Here is a 25411-nt window from a genome sequence, read left to right as displayed (position 1 = left end):
GTTCCAATCAAAATCCTGAGTGTTTTGAATTTTAATCTTGATAGATTTATTCTATAGTTCATCTAAAGACTAAATGGGTAAAAGTAGTCAGGAACTGCTTGGACAAAAAGAAATAATGAAAAAGACTCCCCTTTCCCACTATCAAAACACCCTGTACAACCTCCTTATATAAAAGAGTGTAGTAAGTTTTGTAGGAAGAGAAAAATAGTTCTATGAAACAGACTATGTGGTTCACAAATAGACTCATGTGTATAAGAGTAATCCTTTGGAAAAAAATTGAGGATTCAATAAATTAAATTATGTAAGTAGCTAGTCACTTAGAAACAACAATAAATCCCTAAATCTCACCAAAGAAAGAAAGATAAAGTAAAAATTTAAATTGAAAACATAAAATTATGAAGCTACTTCTTAGGATTTTTTTTGTAAGATTATGGTGGGAAAAACCTAAGCATAACACAAGAGGCAGAAGAATAAAGAAAAAGATCGACATATTTGACTATATTGTAATTTAAAACTTGTATATATTAAAGAGCATAAACAAAACTGAAAGCAAAGTAAAGAAATGGAGACAAATATTTGTAGCATATAAGACAAACATTTGTCAGTGGCCTATAAAGAGCCTTTACAAATGGATCAAGGAATCAACAGGAAAGTCACAAAAGGAGAAATGTAAATGCCCAATAAGCATTCCGCTATAGCAATTGTTCTGACTCCTAGACCATAAGGATTGCTTGAAGTGATTCTTGAAATGCTTGAACAAACAATCAAATAAAAATACACTTGATTCGTGGGCCCCTCTTTAGATATGCTTACTCGGAATCTCTGGAGATAGTGAGTCTTCTACACGTTAATGTATGAAAACCACTTCACTAGACAGTTGGTTCCATGAGTGCAGAAACCTGTCCTGTTTCACTACCCCGAATACCCAACACCTGGCCCAAGGCTTGGCACATAGTAGGCAATCAAGTATTTAATGCATAAGTAAATAAACACATTTGAAAAGATGCTCAACCTTACCATAACGGTGAAAAGCAAAATAAAATGTCATCCATGTGAGCCAAACTTGTTAAGATAGAATAACCAATATTGGCAATGGTGAGCAGAAAATGTACATCCTTGTGTGTAAATCAGTGCTATCTTAGGAAGACAGTTCAGCTGAGGCTTCGTCCTCTAAAACTCATTCAAATATTTATTAAGCCCAATTTATGTGCCAGGCTCAGTTTTTATATAAAAGTGAACAAAACAAAACAAAACAAAAAAACCTGTCGTCTTAAAATACATTTTCTAATGTATTTTTTGTGGGGGGACATGATTCAATCCCATAGGAAGGCACATGGCCAGCATCTGCTGGTCCTTCTCGCCTGAGTTTTGTTGCTTTCAGCTTTTAGCTTCAGTGGCTTCTGCTCTGTTTTCTGTGGGTACCTCTCTTAGCTTCTTCAGAGCTTTTCTCTAAACTTCTCTGGGCTTTTTTCTGTGAGCTTCTCTTAATTTCACTTGTTATAAAGGACTCCAGTAAGTGGATTAAGACCTGCCTTGAATGAGCTGGGTCACATCTCAATTGAAATCACCTAATCAAAAGGTCCCACCCACAATAGGTCTGTACCCACAGGAATGAAGTAAAGGAACATGACCTTTTCTGGGGCACATAACAGCTTCAAACTACCACAGACATGTTAAACTTTAAATAGCTGTTACATGTCTAAATAGAGATGAAAAAAATTATTTGATATTGAGACTAGAATTCAGGGGAAAGATACATACTAAAGACCTAAATTTGAATTATCAGTCTAAAAATCTGTGTGCATGTGTATACATAATAATGGAGAGTATGTGTGTTTATATGAATCCATGAGACTGAAGGAACTCATCAAGGGATTGAGTACAGATGGAGAAAAGAGTAGTCTAAACCCTGAGAAATCAAGGAGTGGGGAGGAACTAGTGAAGGATGCTTGAGAAAGAAAAGCCATTTCTATCTCATTACCTATTTCTGTCTTTTAATATTTTGCCCTATTCAGCAACAAAGGCCAATTCCCAAAATTTTCTCAATCCAAATTCATAAACCCTAAAGACTTACTCATTTCATGATTTAAAGTCTGAGCAACAGACAGTTTTTATGTCTAGCTTAACAGGCAGGAAGCATTTATCCCTTTGAATCCTAGTGGCTTCTATAAACCATCTTTCTAGTATGGCTCTAAGGTCAGTCCCACATACAACTTGAAGCCTTTCCTTTGTAATTTTAAATGCTTTATCTACAAATTAATACCTATAATAAATATTAATGCATATACAGGAAGAATAAATTATTCTCACATATATGAAAACTTTACCTATGGCTTCCTGAAAATCTCCAAATATAGTAATGTGTGTGTGTTCGAGAGGGATTTGACACGAGTTATGAGTCCTAACTTGTGTCAGGCACATTATATACATTTTCAAATATCCTCAAAGTCTATGAAAATAGACATTGTTATTATCCTCGTTATATAAGTTCCAGAGCGTTAATTAACCTTCTTAGGGTCATACAGCAAATAAATTATAAAAAAACAAGGTTTGAAACCAGATAGCTCCTTAATAGTAGATGCTCAATAAATACTCTCTTCTGTTCAAATAAGCCTCTTTTGTTTGCAAAAGAATAGAAACGGAATCCAGTTAGCTCACCATAAAGTGGAGTTTTTTTTTTTTTTTAGTACTGATAAGGATCATTGAACCAATGGCTAGGAAATTAAGTTCAACTAGACCTCATTAGAAAGACAGTCAGGGACCATCTGGTTTCTTTTAGCGCTATTATTTACTCATATTTCATGCATATGGCCAGTGTGGTAGCCAGCTCCATTTCCACATCATGACTTCTTAACTCAAGTGGCCACCCCTTAGTCTGTCAGTGATTGTATTAGTTATCTATTGCTGCATAATATAAATTACCCCAAAGTCTAGCAGTTTAAAACAACAGACGTTTATTATCTCACAGTTTGTGGGTCAGGAATCCACACACGATTCAGCTAGGTGTCTGGGCCTCAAGATTGCAATCAAGGTGTCAGCTGGGGCTACACCATCATCTAAAGGCTTAAGTGGGGGAGGATCCACTTCCAAGTTTACTCATGTGGTTCTTGACAGGATTCATTTCCTTGTGGACTGTTGAACTGAGGACTTCAGTTCTTTGCTGCTTGTTGGCCAAGGTCCTTCCTCAGCTCCTTACCACATGGGTCTCTCCATAGAGAGCAGCTCATAGTGTGGCAGCTGGCTTCCCTCAGAGAAAATCAACAAGAAAGAATACCAAGGCAGATGCTTCAATCTTTTTGAAACCTGATCTCTAAAGACATGTCCCATCACTTTTTGCCATGTTCTAATCATTAGAAGCAATTCACTATATCCAGCCCACACTCACAGGGAGGGGATTACACAAGGGTAGGAATAGCAGGAGGTGGGGATCATTGGGGGCCACCTCAGAAGGTGCCTGCCACAATGATCTAATCCTAAATCCCAGGAAAGGACAATGATTTGACCAGTTTCTCTCATTTAATAGTTTATAGTCAATGGATTAGTTCTATTGTGTTAGGTATCCACCCCTATGTCCAACAGCTGAGAACCTGGATAGGATATTGTAAGGCAGATTTCCTCAAGAAGAGGCTATGTAAGACAAAATGAATGGCTTTTTCCATCTCTTCCTCATTTTCATTCCCTCTAAGGTGTTTTTCTGAGCATAAACTAAAATAATGCTTGATTTTCTTTTGCAGAGCTGTAGTGCAAGTGCCCTACAGGCAAGATTAAAAGTAGCTGCACATGAAGCTGAGGAAGAATCTGATAATATTGCTGAAGATTTCTTGGAAGGAAAAACTGAAATAGATGATTTTCTTAGTAGCTTCATGGAAAAGAGAACAGTATGTAATAATCTTCAGTAAAAGACATGTGACAGTGTAATATCAACTTACTTAAGTATACCCATGAATAGAAAAGCATTAGTGTATTACTGAGCTGGATTTTTTAGTACCAGGTAGAAAACTGAAGAGTCTCTATTGTAAATGATAGCAAAATGCTATTATCAATTTAAACCCGCTTGTTGTGTGTACACAAGCAAGTAAATCAAATGATAGTAGAAATGTTAGTATATGTATCATTCTGCAGTAATGCTCCTAAATCATCTTATCTGTACTCTTAATAGTTGTAATATGCTCCCAAATAAACTGTTTTACAAGTTGTTTAAAGAGGGAATAATCTATAGAAATAAAAAAATAAATGTCTAAAATATTGAGAACATTCTGGAACTGTTTCTGTTCTGATGATACTTTCATTGTATTTTAAAAAACCAAAAAGGTCTCTTTTACAGTTTCTAGCCCTTTGGAAGAGTACTAAATATTTATGTAATTTCTTTGAAACACTGCATTTTAAAAACAACCTTTTGTTAGCAAACTTTATAAAACATGTGTGCTGTATTTATGCATATCCTTTTAAGGCAAGTGGAGCAGATTTTATCTCCATTTTCTATGACAGAAAATTAAAGTTCAGGGATGTTAATAGCTTGCCTGTGGTTATAGCATTAGTAAGTATTCATTTCCCATCCATCATTATTTTTTATTATATGAGTTCCTAATTAACTAAAACAAAGGGATTTATTTCCTTATTTTTGAAACATAGATATTTGAAATTATATCAGAGAATTGATATATAGAATCATAGTTTGTTTTACATTCTGAAAGTTTGCAGGCAAAGGCCATCTTCCAAACATAATTAAAGGTGTTTTTTTGACTCTTAAATTCTGAGGAATTATTCATTACCTTAAACATTCAAACCTTGTTGAAATAATGTCAACCGGTTAAAAGATTCTTATTTAGAATTCTGTCATAATGTAGGAAGTAGTAGGCACATCTTTGGAGAAGTGACTGGCATTTTAAATAATTTATCTTCTAGATTTGCCACTGTAGAAGAGCCAAGGAAGAGAAACTTCAACAAGCAATAGCAATGCACAGCCAGTTTCATGCTCCACTATAGGTAAATTGTTTTATTTCAGAAGACTTGAGTTTCAAAGCTACTGCAAATGATTCTTCAAATGAAGTGTCCTTAGCAATGCATGTTTAACCAGCTTTCGAGCGTAATTGAGTCATTATCACTGTTGTGCTATATAACATATGTTGAATGCTTTGTATTATATAATAAGCATAATATTATATAAATAGCCTATAACCAGTAGAAATTTTTTTTTCCGTGTGATGTTGCCTTAAATGAAAGATTTTTTTCAACATTTGTTAGCTACTTATTTAGAATTATAAGTTACAGCTAGTTCCTTTCTCTCAGCCTGTGTGTAGATTGTACCATACTACTTAGTTGACATATTTCTCAATAGTGTCCTTCATCATTTCTTACTTTAAAATGAACTTCCAATCTGTCTCTTTTCCATTTCACACCAGGATTATTCTAATGATTTTCTTGCTAGTTTTCCTAAAATATAACTTCTGTGATATAATGTCTCTGCTCCAGAATCTATAATGAGCCCCACGCAGTGACAGGATCAATGCCAAATTCCTCTGACTGGTTTTGAGACTTCTGTAATCTGGACCATATTTTAGATCGTCCTTTTTATTTTTCCATTTTCCCCTTATGTACTCTTCCATGTCTTCTTTCTTCTACCACCATATCTATGTTCCTGCTCATACCTGATCCCAAGAACGCCCTTCCTTTTTCCCTTGATCTTGTTTTAGGAATGATTTGGTTGCAAGGACTAGTTCCCACCCAAACAAGCTTAAGTAAAAGCTCTTGTGTTATTGGATAGATACAGGGATATATTATAGAGGGAAAGCACAGGAAAATACAACTCACCTGAGGTACTGAAAGCGAGCTAGAAGCCATCAATAACCAAAGCAGCTCCTCTTTCTCTCACCCTTTCTAAAGCTGTTGGTTTCTTATCTCTGCATCTCCATTCTTTTCGTTTCTATCTTTCTCTTTCTCTCATTTGCTTTCTTGTGCAGTCTGTGCAGAAAACCTTTCTCTGCTACACTTGTACATGGCTCAGCCATTGCTGCCCACAGGCCTGGTTATATCATCTGACAGTTCAAGCAACCAGTGGAGACCAAAGAGAGTCTCCTGAGTTCCCAGGCAAATCCCCAGGAGAGAGACTGACCCAGCATGGATGAGGTTTCCATCCTGGCCTAATCAGTTTGGCCTGGAGATTGCTGCCATGTGATCCTCTACTCACTTGGCTGGCTGAAGGAGTGGACATTGAGAAGGGAGCGGGCTACAGGAAGAGAAATGCCAAGTATTTCTCATACCAAGCTCAAAGTCAACTAACTGCCCCTTCTCTGAATCTACCTGTCCTTGGCATTAATGCCAACTGTAAATTGTTTTTTTAACCTATTTTCCAGACTGTACTGTAAATTCCTTGAGTTAGGGGTTGAATTTCTCACAGCTTAAGAAAAAAGTAAACATTGAATAATTGCCTATTTATTTGAACATACTAGAATCTTTTTCTCATCCCCACCCCCTCATGATCAATTTATCTTCTTATAGGTAAACCTTAATTGGAAGATAATTTAGCAATGAAAAATTATCATCTTAAATTAGATCTTAGAAGTATTTTCTTTTCTTTTCTTTCCAGATTTTCCTGAAACATGAGCTACCAAGAGAGGAATGGGACAAACAACTAAGCACATTGTTTTATATTTATGATTTGTGAATTGTCCTTTCAACCCAGTGGCTGAAATCATAGACAAACTGTATAGATTGTATACAAAACTGAGACTGATTTTGTACAGATTAGAATGATTGCTGTGATCTTTGCCTTGAGAAATTTTTCTGTACTCTTTGCACTAAAAATGTTTATTTATTGTTGATCAATCCTATCATATTTAAGTTCCAGCGCTGTTCCCCTCTTATTAGAGATTAAATATCTGTGCATGTCATTAGCTTTTTGATACTTTATAAAATTTACTTCATTTAAATTTGTATCTTTAATTTGAAATTTGTCTCCTTTCTTTATCAAGAATGGTTATTTAGACATTTCCCTGTCTACTTTTTAGAAAAGATTACTATTTTCAATTATGGGAAGACCCTTTTTTCTTTCTGAATGATAAAACTTTCAAAAGCAATTTGTTTTTAAATATTGATAGCGTCAGGAAACACCAAACCTGCCAATGTGCCATCTCAAGAAAAATTAACTTTTAATAAGTACAATAAATCTGAAGGATAAACCAGCTGCTCTTATATATTGTTTTATTTTTAAAACTAAAGATGCATTTAAGAAGCAATGCAGGTAAATAAATATTTTACCTAATTAAAAAAATGCCTTTTATTTAAACCAGTCCAACACAGATTTTCATGCTAATTTTTTTATGTATGTAAGTATCTGATGAGTTTGTAGTTGGATAAGGATATGCTTTCAAGCTTCCTAATGTTAAAGTTAAAAACAACCTTTTTATTTAACAAATGGTTAATCTAGAAACAATTTTCTGGACTTTTACTGTGAGTTAGCTTCTTAAAGGGAAAAAAACTAGTAATATATAAAATTAATATTTAACTTTTAGGTGATCCTAATTTTTAACGAATTTAATGGAATTTTCTTTTTAACTTATATTGTGTTCAGCAGTGTGCTTCTAAACCACATCACAGAATAAACACATTTCATGGGTATCCCTAAAAGCTAAAGAGGAGAAAATTTTGAACTATATTACTGAGGTCTGAGAAGGTGATACCTAAAATCACAAAACAACCTAGAGCATACTTCTGTTTCAATTTCATCCCAATGTGATTGCCATTCCAGTCATAAGCATACAGTGTGCTTTTTCTTCGTCCTACTGTTCTTCCTATACATGTTTTTGGCAGTAGAGGTTTAGAGAAAATGAATTTATTTTCTTAGACTTTTAGTATTTAGTCGGTATTTATGGAAGTTCACATATTTACATGGACTATAAAGATATAATGTTGGGTAAAGAAAACAGCTTTTATTAATCATCTGTCTTCCTGCACTGTGCAAAGGGCCTATTGTTTAATATTCAAAATGACCATATGAGGAAGGTAAAATAATTTTTCCCGATGTGTAGATGAAAGAAGTGAGGTAAAAGTTAGTGTTTCAAACTGTTGCATTGTCCTTTGGGTATTGCACTGTCCATCAAAGCTTCAATTTTACCAGTAATCAGTGCAATGGATTGGAACCTAATAGTCCCAATCTTTTACAAACAATCAGGTAGCTTTCTTAGAAAACAGATATATCCCAAAATAACAGATCAGCAGACCACAGCAGTTGTAAAAAAAATAAAATAAAATAATTAATGTATTTGATCTAGCAATTCTATTAAACACCTACTAAGAATAAGTAAGTCATTGTGGAGATACTAAACAAAGATGACTCAAACATGGCTTGGGTGCTTATCTACCTTCTCCACACACACAACACCCCACCACCCCCAAATCATTTTCACACAGAATAAATCTTTTTAACATAATTGCACAAGTAATTTATCTCAGTACTTTTATTCTTTAAATTTGGATTATCCCAGTTTCATTCTGTACTAATTAAACACAGCTTGGATTCTCCTCCCAAAATTAATTCATTAGATAACCTCATCACAACCCATTCATTAAATAGAAGTGTTTAATCACAGTTCTGTATTTAACAAATAGACAAATCTGTATTTAATAAATAACAAATTTGTATTTAACAAATTAATAAAAATATATTAGTTTAGATATAGGTTATGTCAGTCACCCAGGATGGGAAGAGTCTACATTTGAATATGCCTGTATGAATTTGGGTTCTGCCATTGCAACAGAAATTTTTAAAGTGACCATTTTTGTAATTTTATGGCTTTTTTTTCTTCTTCAAATTGACCATCCTGGAGAAGCAATGCCAGAGAGAAAAAAGAAATGCATGCCAATGCAGAGATTTGATTTTACTTTTAACATATAATAGACTAGGTGGAAATCAGAATGGTAGAGGAAAACTTAGGAGTTATTAGATGTTCAGGTTGGGAGTTTGTTGTGGGTAGAGATTTAACGGCTCATATTTCAAAATAGAAGAAAGTTCTAAATAAGGGAGATACATACTAAAGATAACTGTTTTAAGGGTGAAAGAAATTTCTAGGGATACACTGACACTAAGGAATTTAGATGGGGATAGAAGTTATTTGACAAGTGAGTTTCATCATAATTTATATATGTTTAAGTTGAAGAACAGCTCAAATTCACTTTAAGGGAAGAAAATAGTGTCCCCTAAAGTGCTTTTAAAGAATAAAACCATATTCCAGGGTTTCCCTCTTTTTTCCTCACCTTCCTTCATTCTAAAAAATTGTTCCATTCTTGATTTGCAGAATCATGATCAAAATTCTTAACCATTTCATATCGTCAAATTTGTCTCATCAAATTTGTCTGAACATCACTAAATAATAAATCACTTGGGTTCTATAAATTACTAATTGGGAAGTAATCTGCCTTGATTACCTTGGTTTATTTTACATTGGTTTATTCCCTATGCTTTAAACCAGCTGCTTTAATAAAGCAATTCCTGATTTAAAATGAGAATGTAGAGTAAGAGAGCTAGTCTTATTGTTGGACTGGTCATGCTCCTTCAAGGCCCTTTGAAAACACAATTAAGTTTTAATGCACAATAAATGTACCTTTTACATACGTTTCAGTCTTAGGTCAACTTATAAAGAATAGACTAAATAAATATGTATTTAAATTATAATGTCATGTAAAAAGGTTGACTGAATAGAGTTTATGGTCCTGATGTGGAAGACATCACATTAAATAATTAATTTTAAACTATTAAGTATTTATACTGTTTGCTTTTCAAAATAAATGCATATTCCTCTGGCATAGTTTACTGGGTCATTTTTATTTTATTTTTTAGTTATTAGTTTTTATAGAACTACTCTGCCAAATGCAAGAAATTAGTCACATCCTCAATGTTAGGCAACAAAGTTCTAAGAGTTGATAATTACAAGAAGAGCATAAAATGATTTATGTTATAGAAATGTAAAGCCAAATACTACTATACCCTAACTATTTTATCCTACAACCACAGTATAGTGCAGAAAATGAATATACATTCCTTGTGTGTAATTCTGAAACTGCACAGTAAAGAATGCTCAAATTACATATTCTGAAAGAATTACATTTGCTCTATTTTTTACATTAGCAGAGAACTTTTATATTACAGGTCTCTTATATATTAAAGCTATTCTGTTTTTAAATATGATGACCAATATACTATATTATTTCATTTATACATGTTGCTAACTCCCTCTGAATCTTTCATACTAGAGAGTTCAGTAATGTAGCTTTCTTGCCCTCTTTCTTTACTTTGATCCCATTTAAGCGAAGTTTAACACATCCTCTTATACAAAAATTTTCACATATTGAAAATATTGATGTAGATTGTAAAAGCCAAATTTAAATTCATCCCTTTATATTCTAGAACATGCTAATATTTAAATAGCATACAGCATGAATATTATTTACCTCTGTCCACACATGACAGGGTTTCTCCAACTAAGTTTCTTCAGCTCAAACATTTAGTTTGTCCAGTCAAATCCCGTTTTTGATCATAAGAGGGGAACGATTCTGCTTCAAATGTGAATTTTAGCAAAATTCATATCAGAACTAATTTTCAGCAACTTGTAATCACCATATTTTACTAATGTTAATTAAACCATGTTAACCAATTTCTAAAATCATTTGTAAAATAATAGATGACAAAGCTGATTCCACTATTTAAATATAGATATGATGACCAAATTCTCTAGTTCTTAACTAGAATTTTCCTTCATTGAAATTTTACCCTACAAATTTTGAATTGGTATACTGGCCGCTGGGCCACACTGTCTTGGTAGTTGTAGTTTCAGAAACAGTAATATAAAGTTGTTGATAAAGTGAATGTGACCTGATTTCATATGTAAGAACCAGAGTGAATACTGTTTCTATTTTATTAAGTATTAGACCCTTTTTAGAGGATAAGTCAGTTATAAGACTTTAAATAGTCTTAGGATTTTTAAAATGATGCAGAGAAATGAGATTCTGGAGAAAGTCCACAAAATTATAATAACAATGCAAAAAAATAGGATAAAGTAAAGGGATCATTAAACCTGAAGCATAAACTTAAGCAATTACAAAGCTCCTCAATCAGAGGACTATATCTTAAACAAAAAGAGTACATCTCAACAATGTGCTCTGTTTTTAGAAATAATGATAAAGTCAAAGAGGAAGGTAATGTCAAATGTTTTCAAAAACATAAAATACACATCTGGAAGTGAAATAAGAGGGAAGATTAAAGATGATAAAGGATCAGAGATGCCCTTTGAGCAGATGCATTTGACAAAGGAAGATTTTTATTTGTAACCTCAGATGATGGTAGAAGTTATTACTCAATAGTGAATAAAAGTTTCATAGTCTAGTATGGGTATCAAAATGGCAAACGATTTTCCTTATAGTTGATAAAAGAAATGGCTATTTCCTGTTCTTCAACATATAAAGGTACTAAAATGTATCCTTTTCAAGGCTACATTTTATAATTCCTGATGACACATACCATTTCTTTATAGATATTTTTTATTTTAAATTGCAGAGTTCGTTGTTTTTGGAAGCACTTCTTGAGTGTCCTTTGTGTGGGAACTTCAAAGGAGAAGCTTCAGGCCGTGAGAAACACTGCTTCATCGGAATCCCGGTCCTTGCTGCTGTCCTCGCTCGGTGGACACTCGCCACCACTTGGAGACCGACAGCTCAAATCCTCCACACCGGACTCTTGATCACTGTTGGCGGACAGATCTGGATCTGAGCTCTTCAAATTGTCTTGGGTTAGAATCAGAGCAGAATCTTCATCACCTTGTGATGGGCTCCTGGAGGGAAACGGTTTCATATTCCCGCTGTAATCCTGGGGAGTGTTGGCTGTGCTGTTATCTGAGGTAGAAAACCCTGAATGTTTGTTGGGTTCGCTTTGCTTAGCTTTCACTTTAGTGCGGATGAACTGGACTTTCTGAATTTTTTCCAGCCTCTAAAAAAGAAATAGCAATTTCAGGGGAAAATCATAAAAAATTTACCTCTTTTTAAATATAGCTATGCCTTCAGTATTGATTAATTTCCAGCTGGGTATAATGTTAAGAATATGGGATTTAGAATGGGCATGGGTTCAAACCTAGACTTTATTACTTGGACAAAATAATTCTCTGAGTCTTGGTTTCTTCATCTCTAATGCAGGGGTGGTAAGAGTTGCCTTATCGTAGGTTTTCTATAAAATTTAAACACAGGTAAAGCACCTAGCAATCAAATTGTCCCTCCTTTCTGTATAAAGTTAAGAGGATTCCTATAGGGTTGTACATAATGATTTTTGTCCTATGAACTCAAAATTATTGGAAATGAGGGATTTATTTTCTTATCTAGGATTTTTAAAATTGAGATATAATTCACATACCATACAACTCAGCCTTTTAAAGTGTACAACTCAGTGGGTTTTAGTATATTCACAAGGTGTACAACCACCACTACTTTCTAATTCCCAGAGAGTAACACTGTACCCATTAACAGTGTCTCCCCATTTCCCTCTCCTCACTGCCCCTGGCAACCACTAATCTACTTTCTGTGTCCATGGATTTGACTACTCTGGGTATTTCATATAAATGGAAAAATATGTAGGCTTTTGCATCTGGCTTTTTTCACTTAGCATAATGTTTTCAAGGTTCATCCATGTATAGCGTATGTCAGAACATCATTCCTTTTACTGATAAATAATACTCCATTACATGGATGTACATTTTGTTTTTATCCATTAATCAGGTGATAGACATGTGGGTTGTCAAGATACATTTTACTAGATGTCATCTTTCAGTGCCAAAGGGGAGGTGTTACAGGATCCAGTATTACATATCCATTCAAAAGGCATCCACACTGAGCTACTGTGTGCAAGAGCATCATGCTGGGCAATATGAGGAAGAGAGAGAGGAAAAGTTCAGCCATAAAGAACTCAAAGTACCATAACAAACGGGTACGTAAGAGGCAGAGTTCACCTGATATAGCAGTTTGGAAAAAGCAAGCACTTTTTAGAGGGGTGGGGTGGTCTGGTTGGAAAGGAAATCAAAATAAGATTTGGGGAAGAAGCATTTTAATGGGACTGTGAAGGACATTCTTGGAACTGCTGTTGATGGTTAGAACATTGCTGACAGGAGGGACAGTGAGAGGAAAAATACAAAGGTAGGAACGTATCAGTTGCATACAAGAAGCAGAAGAAAATTTCAGCAAGGGGAACAGTGGATTATGGGAAGATCTTAAAGGCCAGCGTAGGGCAATTTTGACTTTTTAAAAAGTAATAGAGCCAAAGGTTTTTATGTAAGGTACATTTACAGATTCCAAGTAATTTTTTGATTAGTAGTATTTAAAAACAAGAATGCTGGAATAAACTAACAGAACCTTGAGATTTTCATGAACATTGTATGTCTTAAGGAAGAGTAAAACTAGCCCAGTGATGACATGAGTGCCCTTTAAATGGCAAAGGCTCAACTTTCTACCGCAGATTCAAAACTCTAAAAGCCTGGCCTGTATCTAATTTCAGTTCTCTGCATATGTTTTTTAGTTCAGGATCTCTCAGCTCTGGTGGCAAATTGCAATCATCTGTAGTACTCTTGAAGGAATCTCTAAGCTTAGAGCTTAGGCATTAGGATTTTGGGTGAGGTGGTGATTCTAATGCACAGAATGAAGAACAACTTCTCTAATGTTAAAACATAATGACTTAAGGCAGAGTTTCCACATAGATCTGAATACATTTTTGTTTGACCCATGCAGATTCATAATGAAGTAACAATTATGCTTGGTTCTAAAGTTCTTGAAACCAACAGTTTTGCATCCTGAATCTATCTGTCTGGCCCCAGTAAGCACTTACATTTGAAACCCTAGATTTAAGATCTTAACCATTCTAGGGCATTTATATCTTGAAAGGTAATTTTTTTTTCTTGAAATATTATGGGGAAACCAGAAGGGTCAGCATCATCAGCTATCACTAAATTCCCACTTATATGGTTGGGAACTTGAAACCATAAGGCACCAATTCCCCCAGGCCATCATTTTCAGGAATGACCTGCAGGTCCTTTGTCCACTTGGGCAAAGGAGTAACTTGACTTGGAACTCAATTTGTGGCATTTTGCCAGTCATTAATTAGACATTCATCAATCTGAAAATAGGAAACTTGAAGTTCTCTTCCAGTCATGCTACTGCTTTATGAGACTATAATGAAGAATCTTAACTTACTCACAATATCCCAGCCTTCATCCTAATTTTTTTTAATACCACACATTATCTAAGGAGAAAAAAAAAAGTTGCATCCTATTTAAAACACTAAGCCTCATTTTAGATTTCAGGTCCAGACAATAGGAATTTATTGCCAGTTCTTGAGCAAATGATAGGTTTTTAAGAAGCTGAGCGAAGCAGAATGAAGTGCAGCATCCAAGTGGTTTGTGGTTATCAATTAACCCAGTGTGGTGTCACTGGAAACAAAGTTATATAACTAGAATAAACATCTTGAGTATATTATAATCTCCCTGGCCAAGTACTGTAAGTTATAGAAGCTAAAAAGTAAATTATTTATGCATAATCTCAGCTATTATCATCTACAACTTAATATCTTTATATAATTTTTTTAAAGTGGAGGAAATAGGTTTTTACTTCAAGTGCATATATCTGATTGTATTCTTTCATTCTGAATCCCATTTTTCATGCATTCCCCAGTAAGAATTCATTAATTTTATTAGTCAAATAATAGTAACAAAAAAAAATAGACCAGTATAGGAACAGCCAACTAGTTCGACAAACCATGGAATTGAGCCACAAGCCAGATGTCTGAAATATATTAAATGCCTAGGTTTGGTCTTCAGTTACCTGGATGCCCACCTGTGTTTCAGGTTGTTCACTGGCTTAAAATATGAAATGGCTACGTTGCTACATTTCACCTGCCCAAAGTCATGAGAGGCCTTCACGGAGCAGTGCTCTTCAAGGAATAAGCACAGAAAACAGATTAACAATAGCACATGTCTTACTTGTTCTAGGGCCTCTAACTCTTCCTCTAGCTGCTGAGTTTCCTCCTTCACTGCCATAAGGTAATCTGTAACTGATTGTCGGGGCTGCATCCCCTTTTCAAAGCGGTTATACATTCCACTCCAGAACCTGGAAAGGATGGCAGAACTCCATATGATTCTACCATTTTACAGTCTGTAAACTTCACATTCTCACTCATGATCTCAAAGTATCTTTGATACCGCCCTCCCATAGTCTTTAATAAATAATAACCAAATGCAAATTACACTGTCAAAAAAGTCACTCAAGGTAATAATTTCATGTTGATGTTTTCTTTTTCTTGAGTCAGTAAACTTCTTTTAGGGAGAGTAAATTCATGAAAAGTCTGCTCGTATGATTGCTACTGAATTAAAAGGCACATAATATGAAACTTTTCTAAAGTAGATTGAAGTTGTACATGCAGACATTTTTTGTATTTGTTTAAGAAAATGACTCAATTTTGAAGTAAACTTGGGAAATAAGGATTGTATTAACATTTAGAATCTTTTAATTGCAACGGGAGTCTTTAAAACTTGAAGTTTTTAGCTTTTTTTTTCCATCCCAACTTCAAGTGACATGCATTAGCAATAATCTTCCTGTTTTTATCATACACAATAAAGCACACAAATGCAAATGATAACAAATGGCATTATCATTGGAAGAATAATCCTTATGTTCTTAGACAATCCTTAGATCCACTATTTAATTTATTTAGCAAAGAACTTTGAGGTCAGGGTCTCAATATCATTTCCTATTTTGTCCTCAACTCCTTGAACAGTGCTTGATCCTCAATAAAATGTTTGTTGATTGGCTATTAATAACAAATTAGCTACAATACATTTAATTGCCATATCTGAACAGCTCTCAAAACTGCCGTTTTATACAAACAGTGGGAGCATTTATTTTCAGCACAGTAAAATAAATAAACTACAAAATTCTGGGGAAATAAGATTGAAATAACAAAATCATATTGAGGAATAAAAACTATAGAGGAAGAAAAGTGATTAAACATATGCTGGGGTATGTGTTTTGGTCTGCGTGAAGAAATGTGGTTTCTCAGTTTATTCTCTGTGAGTCTGACTTTTTACTGACTTCTGAGCCATTTTTCCATACCAACAAGCCTAGAGAAGCCCAAGGATAAAATATAACATACATACCTAGTACATACCTAGGAGAACCAGTAGGATGCCACCCTGCTCTCCCCATCTCAACATATTCTATCTTAAAACAATTTCCACAAGGGCACATCATCAGGACTTTATTCAGTGGAGACAAAGAGGTAAGCTATGTCAGGATTTCTACCTAAACTTATGAGTCCACATTTAATTTATAAGGCACCTGGTTTATTCAATAGTCTTCCTTCCTTTCCTTCTTTTAGTTTTTTTTTTTTTTTAATAAATCAGAACTTAAACTTTAAAGATGTTATAACACATTAAATTCTGAATAGAATTCCACATATGGGGGCAAACACTTTCACATCACCATTTTATGTGTGCAGCCAAGTTTTCTATGCCACATTTGTTAACATGCTAACTTTCCCACCTTCTAAATGATTCTGTTAATAAATGGGGACACCTACGGTAGCCTCTAAGAATCAAAACAAAATCATAATCTGTTTACTAGATATATCACTACATCCAATAAATCACTTAATTTATAAGATGATTTAAAGAGCTGATTAATAATTAAGTAAAATTTACCTACTAGACTCCATTTATGACTAAGAATATGGTTTTAGTATTTAAATTCAGCATAAACTAATAAAAACTGCTAGTTTGTTGCTTATCTAAAGGGTTTATATGAGCCATAATCTGCCTAGGGAATTTAGTATTATGATTCCCTCAGGGTTTGGTCTCTTTCTAATATTTGAAACAACTAAAAAGGAGAGAGGAAAGGGAAGGAAAGGATAAAGAAGTGAAGGGAAGGAAAAGTAAGGGCTACCCGCTGGCAAAAACACCAATTTGATGTTCTAGCATCCTCTTCTTGCATAGTTTGTGTCTCTCCAAATCCTTGAAATTCAGTGTTTTATATGCTTCTACCTCCAAAATATTAAGCAGTGACAGAATCTGAGTTCATAACCATACCCAGTGAGGTCCTAGAGGCTTACGTACTTGTACATGAAGTTGCACGGCATTGTGGGAAGGCTGAGGGTTCCCTGGGTCTGACCATGATCCGCTCTAAACAGAGGATTCATGTAGTCAGCCCGATTCTTCCACAGGTGAGCCCATAAGGAGTATGTTCTCTCTTGAATTCTGTTATAAAGAAAATATCCTATCATGATTATTGCAAATAGAAGATATGTAATATTAAAGCTGGAAAGGAACAAATAATTGCTATCTGAACATCAGGTGGCCCTGCTGCGAGAACATTTACAATCTGTCTGTAGCTTCATGGTATTGCAGAACGGTGTAATAGCCGCAGGTCCTCTACTCTCTAGTGGCCTTGACAAGCCGTTTACTTCCTCTGAATGTAAAATAAGGCTGCTCTGTAGCTTTTTTTTTTTTAATTATATTAACCTAAAATTTAGAGTATGATGTACTTAGTTTCAAATAATATTATTTGCAATCAAATAAACAAACCAAAGTTCTTTGATTGTAAATTACCCTAAGTATATTTTTCCATAAACTTGGAAATTGCATTTTCCATCTTTTGAAAATAATTTGGATGTATACAAGCCTTTATGATTTTTTAAGGCTTTATGAATTTTTTTAAGCCTTTGTTTAATCTTGAGCTTTGTGTGACTAATAAAAGAAGAAAATAGTTTTAGGAGGGATAAGGCCTACTTGCATCATGCTTACTCAATTTCTGTCTTTTCTATACATTCAAAGTATGTACTTTGTGGATTATTTATGTACACTGGATGCTATTCCTAATGTATTATCTTTTTTTTTTATTGTGATTGTTCACATACCATACAATTATCCAAAGATCCAAAGTGTACAATCAGTTGCCCCTGGTACCCTCATACAGCTGTGCATCCATCACCACAATTAATTTTTGTTCAATTTTTAGAACATTTTCATTTCTCCAGCAAGAAATAAAGACAAAGAAGATAAAAAGAAAAAAAAGGAAACTTAAATCCTCCCATATCCCTAACCACCCCCCCTCCATTGTTGACTCATAGTATTGGTATAGTACATTTGTTAGTGTTTATGAAAGAACGTTGAAATACTACTAACTGTAGTATATAGTTTGCAATAGTATATGTTTTCTCCCTATATGCCCCTCTATTATTAACTCCTAGTTATAGTGTCATACATTTGTTCTGGTTCATGAAAGAGATTTCTAGTATTTGTACACTTAATCACAGACATTGCCCACCACAGGATTCAGTGGACATTGCCCACCACAGGATTTTATACATTGCCATCTTTTAACCTCCAGCTTTCCTTCTGGTGACATACATGGCTCTGAGCTTCCCCTTTCCACCACATTCACGCACCATTCAGCATTATTAATTATTCTCACAATGTGCTACCATCACCCCTGTTCATTTCCAAACATTAAAGTTCATCCTAGTTGAACACTCTGCCATACTAAGCAGCCGCTCCCCATTCTTTAGCCTCGTTCTATATCTTAACTTATATTTCATGTCTATGAGTTTACATATTATAATTAGTTCCTGTCAGTGAGACCCTGCCATATTTGTCCTTATGTGTCTGGCTTATTTCACTCAGTATATTGCCCTCAAGTTTTCGTCATCAACCCAGTTTTTTTTTTTTTTTTTTTTTTTTTTCACTTTTATTGAGATTGTTCAGATACCATACAATTATCCAAAGATCCAAAGTGTACAATCACTTGCCCCTGGGTACCCTCATACAGCTGTGCATCCATCACACTTAATTTTTGTTCAATTTTTAGAAACTTTTCATTACTCCAGACAAGAAATAAAGTGAAAGATGAAAAAAGAAAAAAAGAAAAGGAAACTCTAATCCTCCCCTATCCCTAACCAACCCCCTTCAATTGTTGACTCCTAGTATTGATATAGTACGTTTGTTACTGTTTATGAAAAAATGTTGAAATACTACTAACTGTAGTATATAGTTTGTAATAGGTATATAGTTCTTTCCTATATGCCCCTCTATTATTAACTTCTAATTGTATTGTCATACATTTGTTCTGGTTCATGAAGTGATTTCTAGTATTTGTACAGTTGATCATGGACATTACCCACCATAAAGAATCAGACAATACCACCAATGTCAAGTGTCTAACATGCCTCTCCTATCCCCCACTCTTATCTGCATTTACCTTAGTATATCACCTTTGTTACATTAAAGGAAGCATAATACAATGATTCTATTAGTTACAGTCTCTAGTTTATGCTGATTGCATCCCTCCCCCAATGCCTCCCCATTTTTAACACCTTGCAAGGTTGACATTTGCTTGTTCTCCCTTGTAAAAGAACATATTTGTACATTTTATCACAATTGTTGAATACTCTAGATTTCACCAAGTTACACAGTCCCAGTCATTATCTTTCCTCCTTTCTTGTGGTGTCTCACGTGCTCCCCATCTTCCTCTCTCAACCGTATTCATAGTTACCTTTGTTCAGTGTACTTACATTGTTGTGCTACCATCTCCCAAAATTGTGTTCCAAACCACACACTCCTGTCTTCTATCACCCTGTAGTGCTCCCTTTAGTATTTCCTGTAGGGCAGGTATCTTGTTCACAAAGTCTCTCATTGTCTGTTTGTCAGAAAATATTTTGAGCTCTCCCTCATATTTGAAGGACAGCTTTGCTGGATACAGGATTCTTGGTTGGTGTTTTTTCTCTTTCAGTATCTTAAACATATCACACCACTTCCTTCTTGCCTCCATGGTTTCTACTGAGAGATCCGCACATAGTCTTATTAAGCTTCCTTTGTATGTAATGGATTGCTTTTCTCTTGCTGCTTTCAGGATTCTCTCTTTGTCTTTGACATTTGATAATCTGATTATTAAGTGTCTTGGCATAGGCCTATTCATATCTCTTCTGTTTGGAGTACGCTGCGCTTCTTGGATCTGTAATTTTATGTCTTTCTTAAGAGATGGGAAATTTTCATGAATTATTTCCTCTATTATTGCTTCTGCCCCCTTTCCCCTCTCTTCTCCTTCTGGGACACCAATGATGCGTACATTATTGTACTTTGTTTCATCTTTGAGTTCCCGGAGACGTTGCTCATATTTTTTCATTCTTTTCTCCATCTGCTCCTTTGTGTGTAGGCTTTCAGGTGTTTTGTTCTCCAGTTCCTGAGTGTTTTCTTCTGCCTCTTGAGATCTGTTGTTGTATGTTTCCATTGTGTCTTTCATCTCTTGTGTTGTGCCTTTCATTTCCATAGATTCTACCAGTAGGTTTTTTGAACTTTTGATTTCTGCCGTATACAGGTCCAGTGCTTCCTTTACAGCCTCTATCTCTTTTGCAATATCTTCTCTAAACTTTTTGAATTGATTTAGCATTAGTTGTTTAAATTCCTGTATCTCAGTTGAAGTGTACGTTTGTTCCTTTGACTGGGCCATAACTTTGTTTTTCTTAGTGTAGGTTGTAATTTTCTGTTGTCTAGTCATGGTTTCCTTGTTTATCCAAATCCCAGTTTTTTTTTTAAGATGGTTTTGTTCACACACCATCCAGTCCATCCTAAGTAAACAATTGATGGTTCCTTGTATAGTCATGTATTTATGTGTTCACCACCTTCACCGCTATCTATATAAGGACATCTACATTTCTTCCTCAAAGCAGGAGGAAGAGTCAAACAAGGTAGAGAGGCAAAAGAAAAAGAAAAAGGAAAGAGAAAAAAAAAAAAAAAAAAAGACAGCTAGGACGCAGCAAAAGGAAAGATAACCTTAAATCAAAGTAGAATAAAGAGTCAGACAACACCACCAATATCAAGTGTCTCACACCCTCCACTATGCCCCCCTCTTAATGCGCATTTACCTTGGTATATCGTCTTTGTTACATTAAAGGAAGCATAATACAATGATTCTGTTAATTATAGTCTCTAGTTTACGTTTATTGTATTTTTCCCCCAATGCCTCCCTATTTTTAATACCTTGCAAGGTTGACATTTGTTTGTTTTCCCTAGTGAAAAAACATATTTGTACATTTTATCATAATTGTTGAACACTCTAAGTTTCACTGAATTTTACAGTCCAAGTCTTTATCTTTCCTCTTTTCTTCTGGTGTCCCACATGTTCCTAACCTTCCTCTTTCAACCATATTCATAGTTATCTTTGTTCAGTGTACTTACATTGCTGTGCTACCATCATCCAAAACTGTGTCCCAAAAATCTCACTCCTGTCTTCTATCAGTCTGTAGTGCTCCGTTTAGTATTTCCTATAGGGCAGGTGTCTTGTTCACAAAGTCTCTCATTGCCTGTTTGTCAGAGAATATTTTGAACTCTCCCTCATATTTGAAGGACAGTTTTGCTGGATACAGGATTCTTGGTTGGTGGTTTTTCTCTTTCAGTATCTTAAATATATCACCCCACTTCCTTCTTGCCTCCATGGTTTCTATTAAGAAATCAGCACATAGTCTTATCAAGCTTCCTTTGTATGTGATGGATCACTTTTCTCTTGCTGCTTTCAGGATTCTTTTTGCCTTTGACATTTGATAATCTGATTATTAAGTGTCTTGGCAAAGGCCTATTCATATCTCTTCTGTTTGGAGTACGCTGCGCTTCTTGGATCTGTAATATTATGTCTTTCAAAAGAGATGGGAATTTTTCGTTGATTATTTCCTCTATTATTGCTTCTGCCCTATTTCCCTTCTCTTCTCCTTCTGGGACACAAATGATACGTACATTCTTGTATTTCATTTTGTCCTTAAGTTCTCGGAGACGTTGCTCATATTTTTCCTTCTTTTCTTTATCTGCTCTTTTGTGTGTAGGCTTTCAGGTGTTTTGTTCTCCAGTTCCTCAGTGTTTTCTTCTGCCTTTTAAGATCTGCTATTGTATGTTTCCACTGTGTCTTTCATCTCTTCTGTTGTGCCTTTCATTTTCATAGATTCTGCCAGTTGTTTTTTTGAACTTTCGATTTCTGCCTTATGTATGTCCAGAGTTTTCTTTATAACCTTTATATCTCTTTTGCCATATCTTCTCTAAACTTTTTTAATTGATTTAGCATTAGTTGTTTAAATTCCTGTATCTCAGTTGAAGTGTAAGTTTGTTCCTTTGACTGGGCCATAACTTTGTTTTTCTTAGTGTAGGTTGTAGTTTTCTGTTGTCTAGGCATCTGACCTCCTAGGCCACCCCAATCAGGTTTTCCCAGACAAGAACAGGCTGAGGTCCCAGAAGGAGGAAATATTCAGTATCCAGTTTCCCTGATGGTGTGTCTTAGAGGATTGACACACCCTGTGTTTTTCTGCCCAGCAGGTGGTGCCTGTCAGCCTGTCACGAGCTGGTGTAAGGGGGTGTGGCCTGTGGCTCTCCTCCCCCAGGCTCTGGGGTCTGGTTCTGAATGGAAGGTGGGTAGTAGAGCTGGGCCCCTCCTCTTTCCTCTTGGGAAGCTATACCCCCTACAGAGATGTCATTTGCATATAAATAGATTCTTTGTTTCTCTGACTCTGCTATGTCCACCCCTGCCTGGGTCAGAGTGCTATGAATTTGAAATGGCTGAGGCTTTCTCTACAGCAGAGCACTGCAAGCTGAAAATGGCTGAGGCTTTCTCCACTGAGCCACCCCAGTTGAGAGAGAGAGAAAAGGACACAAAGCCCCCCCTCAGGGTCAGTCTACAGCCCCCAGATTGACCCATTGGTCTGAGAAAGCACCCGATCCTCTGGGCTCCCCGTCATGAGATAGATATGTCCCTTGACTCTCCAAGGTCGGTTATCACCAAAAGCCTCTGTCTGGTTGTTAGGGATTCGCTGTCTATATTGAGCAGTTAACAATAAAACCCCAGTTGGATCTGGGCTGAGGTATATTTGCTTGTTCAGAGAGTGCTGCTCTCTAGCTCCGGGAGGCTTCCATGAGGGCGGTATTCTTGGCTCTCTGCTCGGATCCTCAGTTTTTACTTACAGATTTTATGCTGTGATCTCAGGCATTCATCCCAATTCAGGTTGGTGTATGATGAGTGGACAGTCACATTTGTCTCCCTGCAGTTACTCCAGGTTATTTACTAATTTTTCTGTTGTTTATTCGTTGTTCCAGAGGGACTAACTAGCTTCCACTCTATGCCACCATCTTAGCTCCTCCTGCTCTGTAGCTTTTTCTTTTTGTTTTCCCTCAATACTTAATGAATATTTACTATTTGCCAGGCACTCTCCTAAATGCTTCACATGTTTTATCTCATTTAATCCTCACTGAATTCCTATATGTCCATTTTACAGATGAGAAAACTGAGGCATGGAGAGAGTAGGTAGTTTCTCAAGGTCACACAGCTAGTGAGTGGAAGAGCCTGGATCAAATCCCAGCAGATATCATTAAAATGGCCTAATCTAGCACAACAAACTGCAAACGAATATCTGAGTTTAGAAAATGCGCTCTGCTACATTTAAATCATCTCCATTTATCAGAAATCCCACTTGAAGTTCCTTGGAGGAAATGTAAACTAGTATACAAGAATAAGCAAATTTCTTTTGTTCAACTCAGACAATATAAAACTATTAGCATCTATTTTATTTGAAACAATCACTTCCAAAACTAAATCTGATACTGTATACACCACAGTTGAAATCATTTCATTTTATGAAAATGTTCTCTCATTTGCACTTCATAAATCACTTTGTTTTTGTTAAGTTTTTGACTTTATAATTTATTTTAAAGTCAACATTTTATTTCCCCCCTCTGGATAAAAGCAATACAATTTTAATCTGAATAAACCATGGCTTTAGTTTCAAGTTTGCCTTCCCAGTTACATACGCAATTCTTATTATAAGAGCATATCCACCAAAGATGTCTAAATTTTTTGTTTCAAATGCAAAAATCACTTTCTCTGACTCTAGGAAGTTTCCTTTAAATATTAGTGTATCAAGTCTACCAACCTGTCTGGGGATATAAGGCAGAAATTGGGGTGGGGTGGGGGGTGGAATAGAATCTGTGAATATAAATCATTTATGAAATGATGTCGGGAAAAAGAAAAGAACATTAATCTGTTAATATAGATGTGTGACTAAGTTAATACTCTTTGAAATTAAGGAAGGCCATCTAAAATTCTCAATTGCCAAAACCCTTAGATAAAAATTAGACATTAAAATACTTACTTGAGTTCTTGTCTCTCCTTTTGGCTGTTGCATAGGAAGTTTCCAAACTGGCAGGAATAAATGTGATGTTGAATGTGAATTAAAAACCTCTCATTGAACTCAAAGGCACAGGGAAATTGTTCCATTAACTGCCAGACACACTCAATGAATTGGTCAATAACTGGAGAGATTTCTTTTGGATCACCATCTAAATTGCCATATCTATAAAACAAAGTATTAGAGACATTTTAGGGCAAGTTGCTGTTTGTTTGTTTGTTTGTTTTAAAGAAAGCAATAAAAGGAAAAACAATCATAAGAAAAATCCTAATTCCTAAATATATCTCACAAACTCAGGAAGAAGTGGGAAAAACAACTATTTAAATTCCAATTTCAAGAGAACCTTTATAGTCAAGATAGATAGAAAAGGGATATGTTCATGTTATAATGTTACAAAATAAAGTGCTAGTGCTGGAAAGAAAAATCCAAGGACTCTCCACATAGAAAAAGAACATTCTTTAATTCAGACTATACATCAGAAATTTTGAAATAAAGTGGGAGGAAATGTCTAAACAACTTCAGAGTTTTGATTTTGTATTATTAGAAAAGGATGGGAAAGAAAGACAAATAGCCTGGAAAAACAGTGAAGTTATCCAAATTTCTGAACACATTTCTATTTCTAGAACAGAGTTAAACTTGTCACATAATTTATTCCCATGTGACCAAGGATTCCACATAAACCTTTATGTCTCCCATATTTTATTTTTCAAGAATGCATCAAAATCTCCTGGCTTATGTTTATATTGATTTTTTTTTAATTAGATTCAGTTTCATTGAAATACATTCACATACCATACAATCATCCATGGTGTACAGCTAACTGTTCACAGTACCATCATATAGTTATGCATTCATCACCCCAATCTATTTTTGAACATTTTCCTTAACCAGAAAGAATCAGAATAAGAATAAAAAATAAAAGTAAAAAAAATAACACCCAAATCACCCCCCCATCCCACCCTATTTTTCATTTAGTTTTTGTCCCCATTTTTCTTCTCATCCATCCATACACTAGCTAAAGGGAGTGTGATCCATAAAGTTTTCACAGTCACACTGTCACCCCCTTGTAAACTACATTGTTATACAATCATCTTCAGTTTGATAGTTTCAGGTATTTACTTCTAGCTATTCCAATACATTAAAGCCTAAGAGGTTTATCTATATAGTGTATAAGAATGTCCA

The 25411-nt window shown here is 35.1% G+C and overlaps 2 protein-coding genes across 3 annotated transcripts in view; one reads left to right on the top strand and one right to left on the bottom strand.

Annotated features, from left to right (window-relative positions):
* VPS37A (VPS37A subunit of ESCRT-I) overlaps nucleotides 1–12035 on the top strand; it is a 71485-nt gene extending 59450 nt beyond the window's left edge. The window contains exons 10-12 of the mRNA XM_037831231.1: nucleotides 3735–3878; nucleotides 4906–4986; nucleotides 6587–12035. Coding sequence (XP_037687159.1) covers nucleotides 3735–3878; nucleotides 4906–4986 — 225 coding nt within the window. The 3' untranslated portion in view covers nucleotides 6587–12035. The remainder of the gene's footprint in view (nucleotides 1–3734; nucleotides 3879–4905; nucleotides 4987–6586) is intronic.
* Nucleotides 8442–25411, bottom strand: part of MTMR7 (myotubularin related protein 7) — a 96034-nt gene continuing 79064 nt past the window's right edge. For both annotated transcript variants that reach the window (XM_037831229.1, XM_037831228.1), the window contains exons 11-14: nucleotides 24194–24394; nucleotides 17130–17270; nucleotides 15003–15129; nucleotides 8442–11974 (exon numbers count right to left, since the gene is read on the bottom strand). In XM_037831229.1, the coding sequence (XP_037687157.1) occupies nucleotides 11612–11974; nucleotides 15003–15129; nucleotides 17130–17270; nucleotides 24194–24394 (832 nt within the window). In that variant the 3' untranslated portion in view covers nucleotides 8442–11611. The remainder of the gene's footprint in view (nucleotides 11975–15002; nucleotides 15130–17129; nucleotides 17271–24193; nucleotides 24395–25411) is intronic.

The sequence above is a fragment of the Choloepus didactylus genome, chromosome 3 (assembly GCF_015220235.1).
Source record: "Choloepus didactylus isolate mChoDid1 chromosome 3, mChoDid1.pri, whole genome shotgun sequence".
Classification (NCBI taxonomy): Eukaryota; Metazoa; Chordata; class Mammalia; order Pilosa; family Megalonychidae; genus Choloepus; species Choloepus didactylus.
This window is presented reverse-complemented; position numbering and strand designations above follow the sequence as displayed.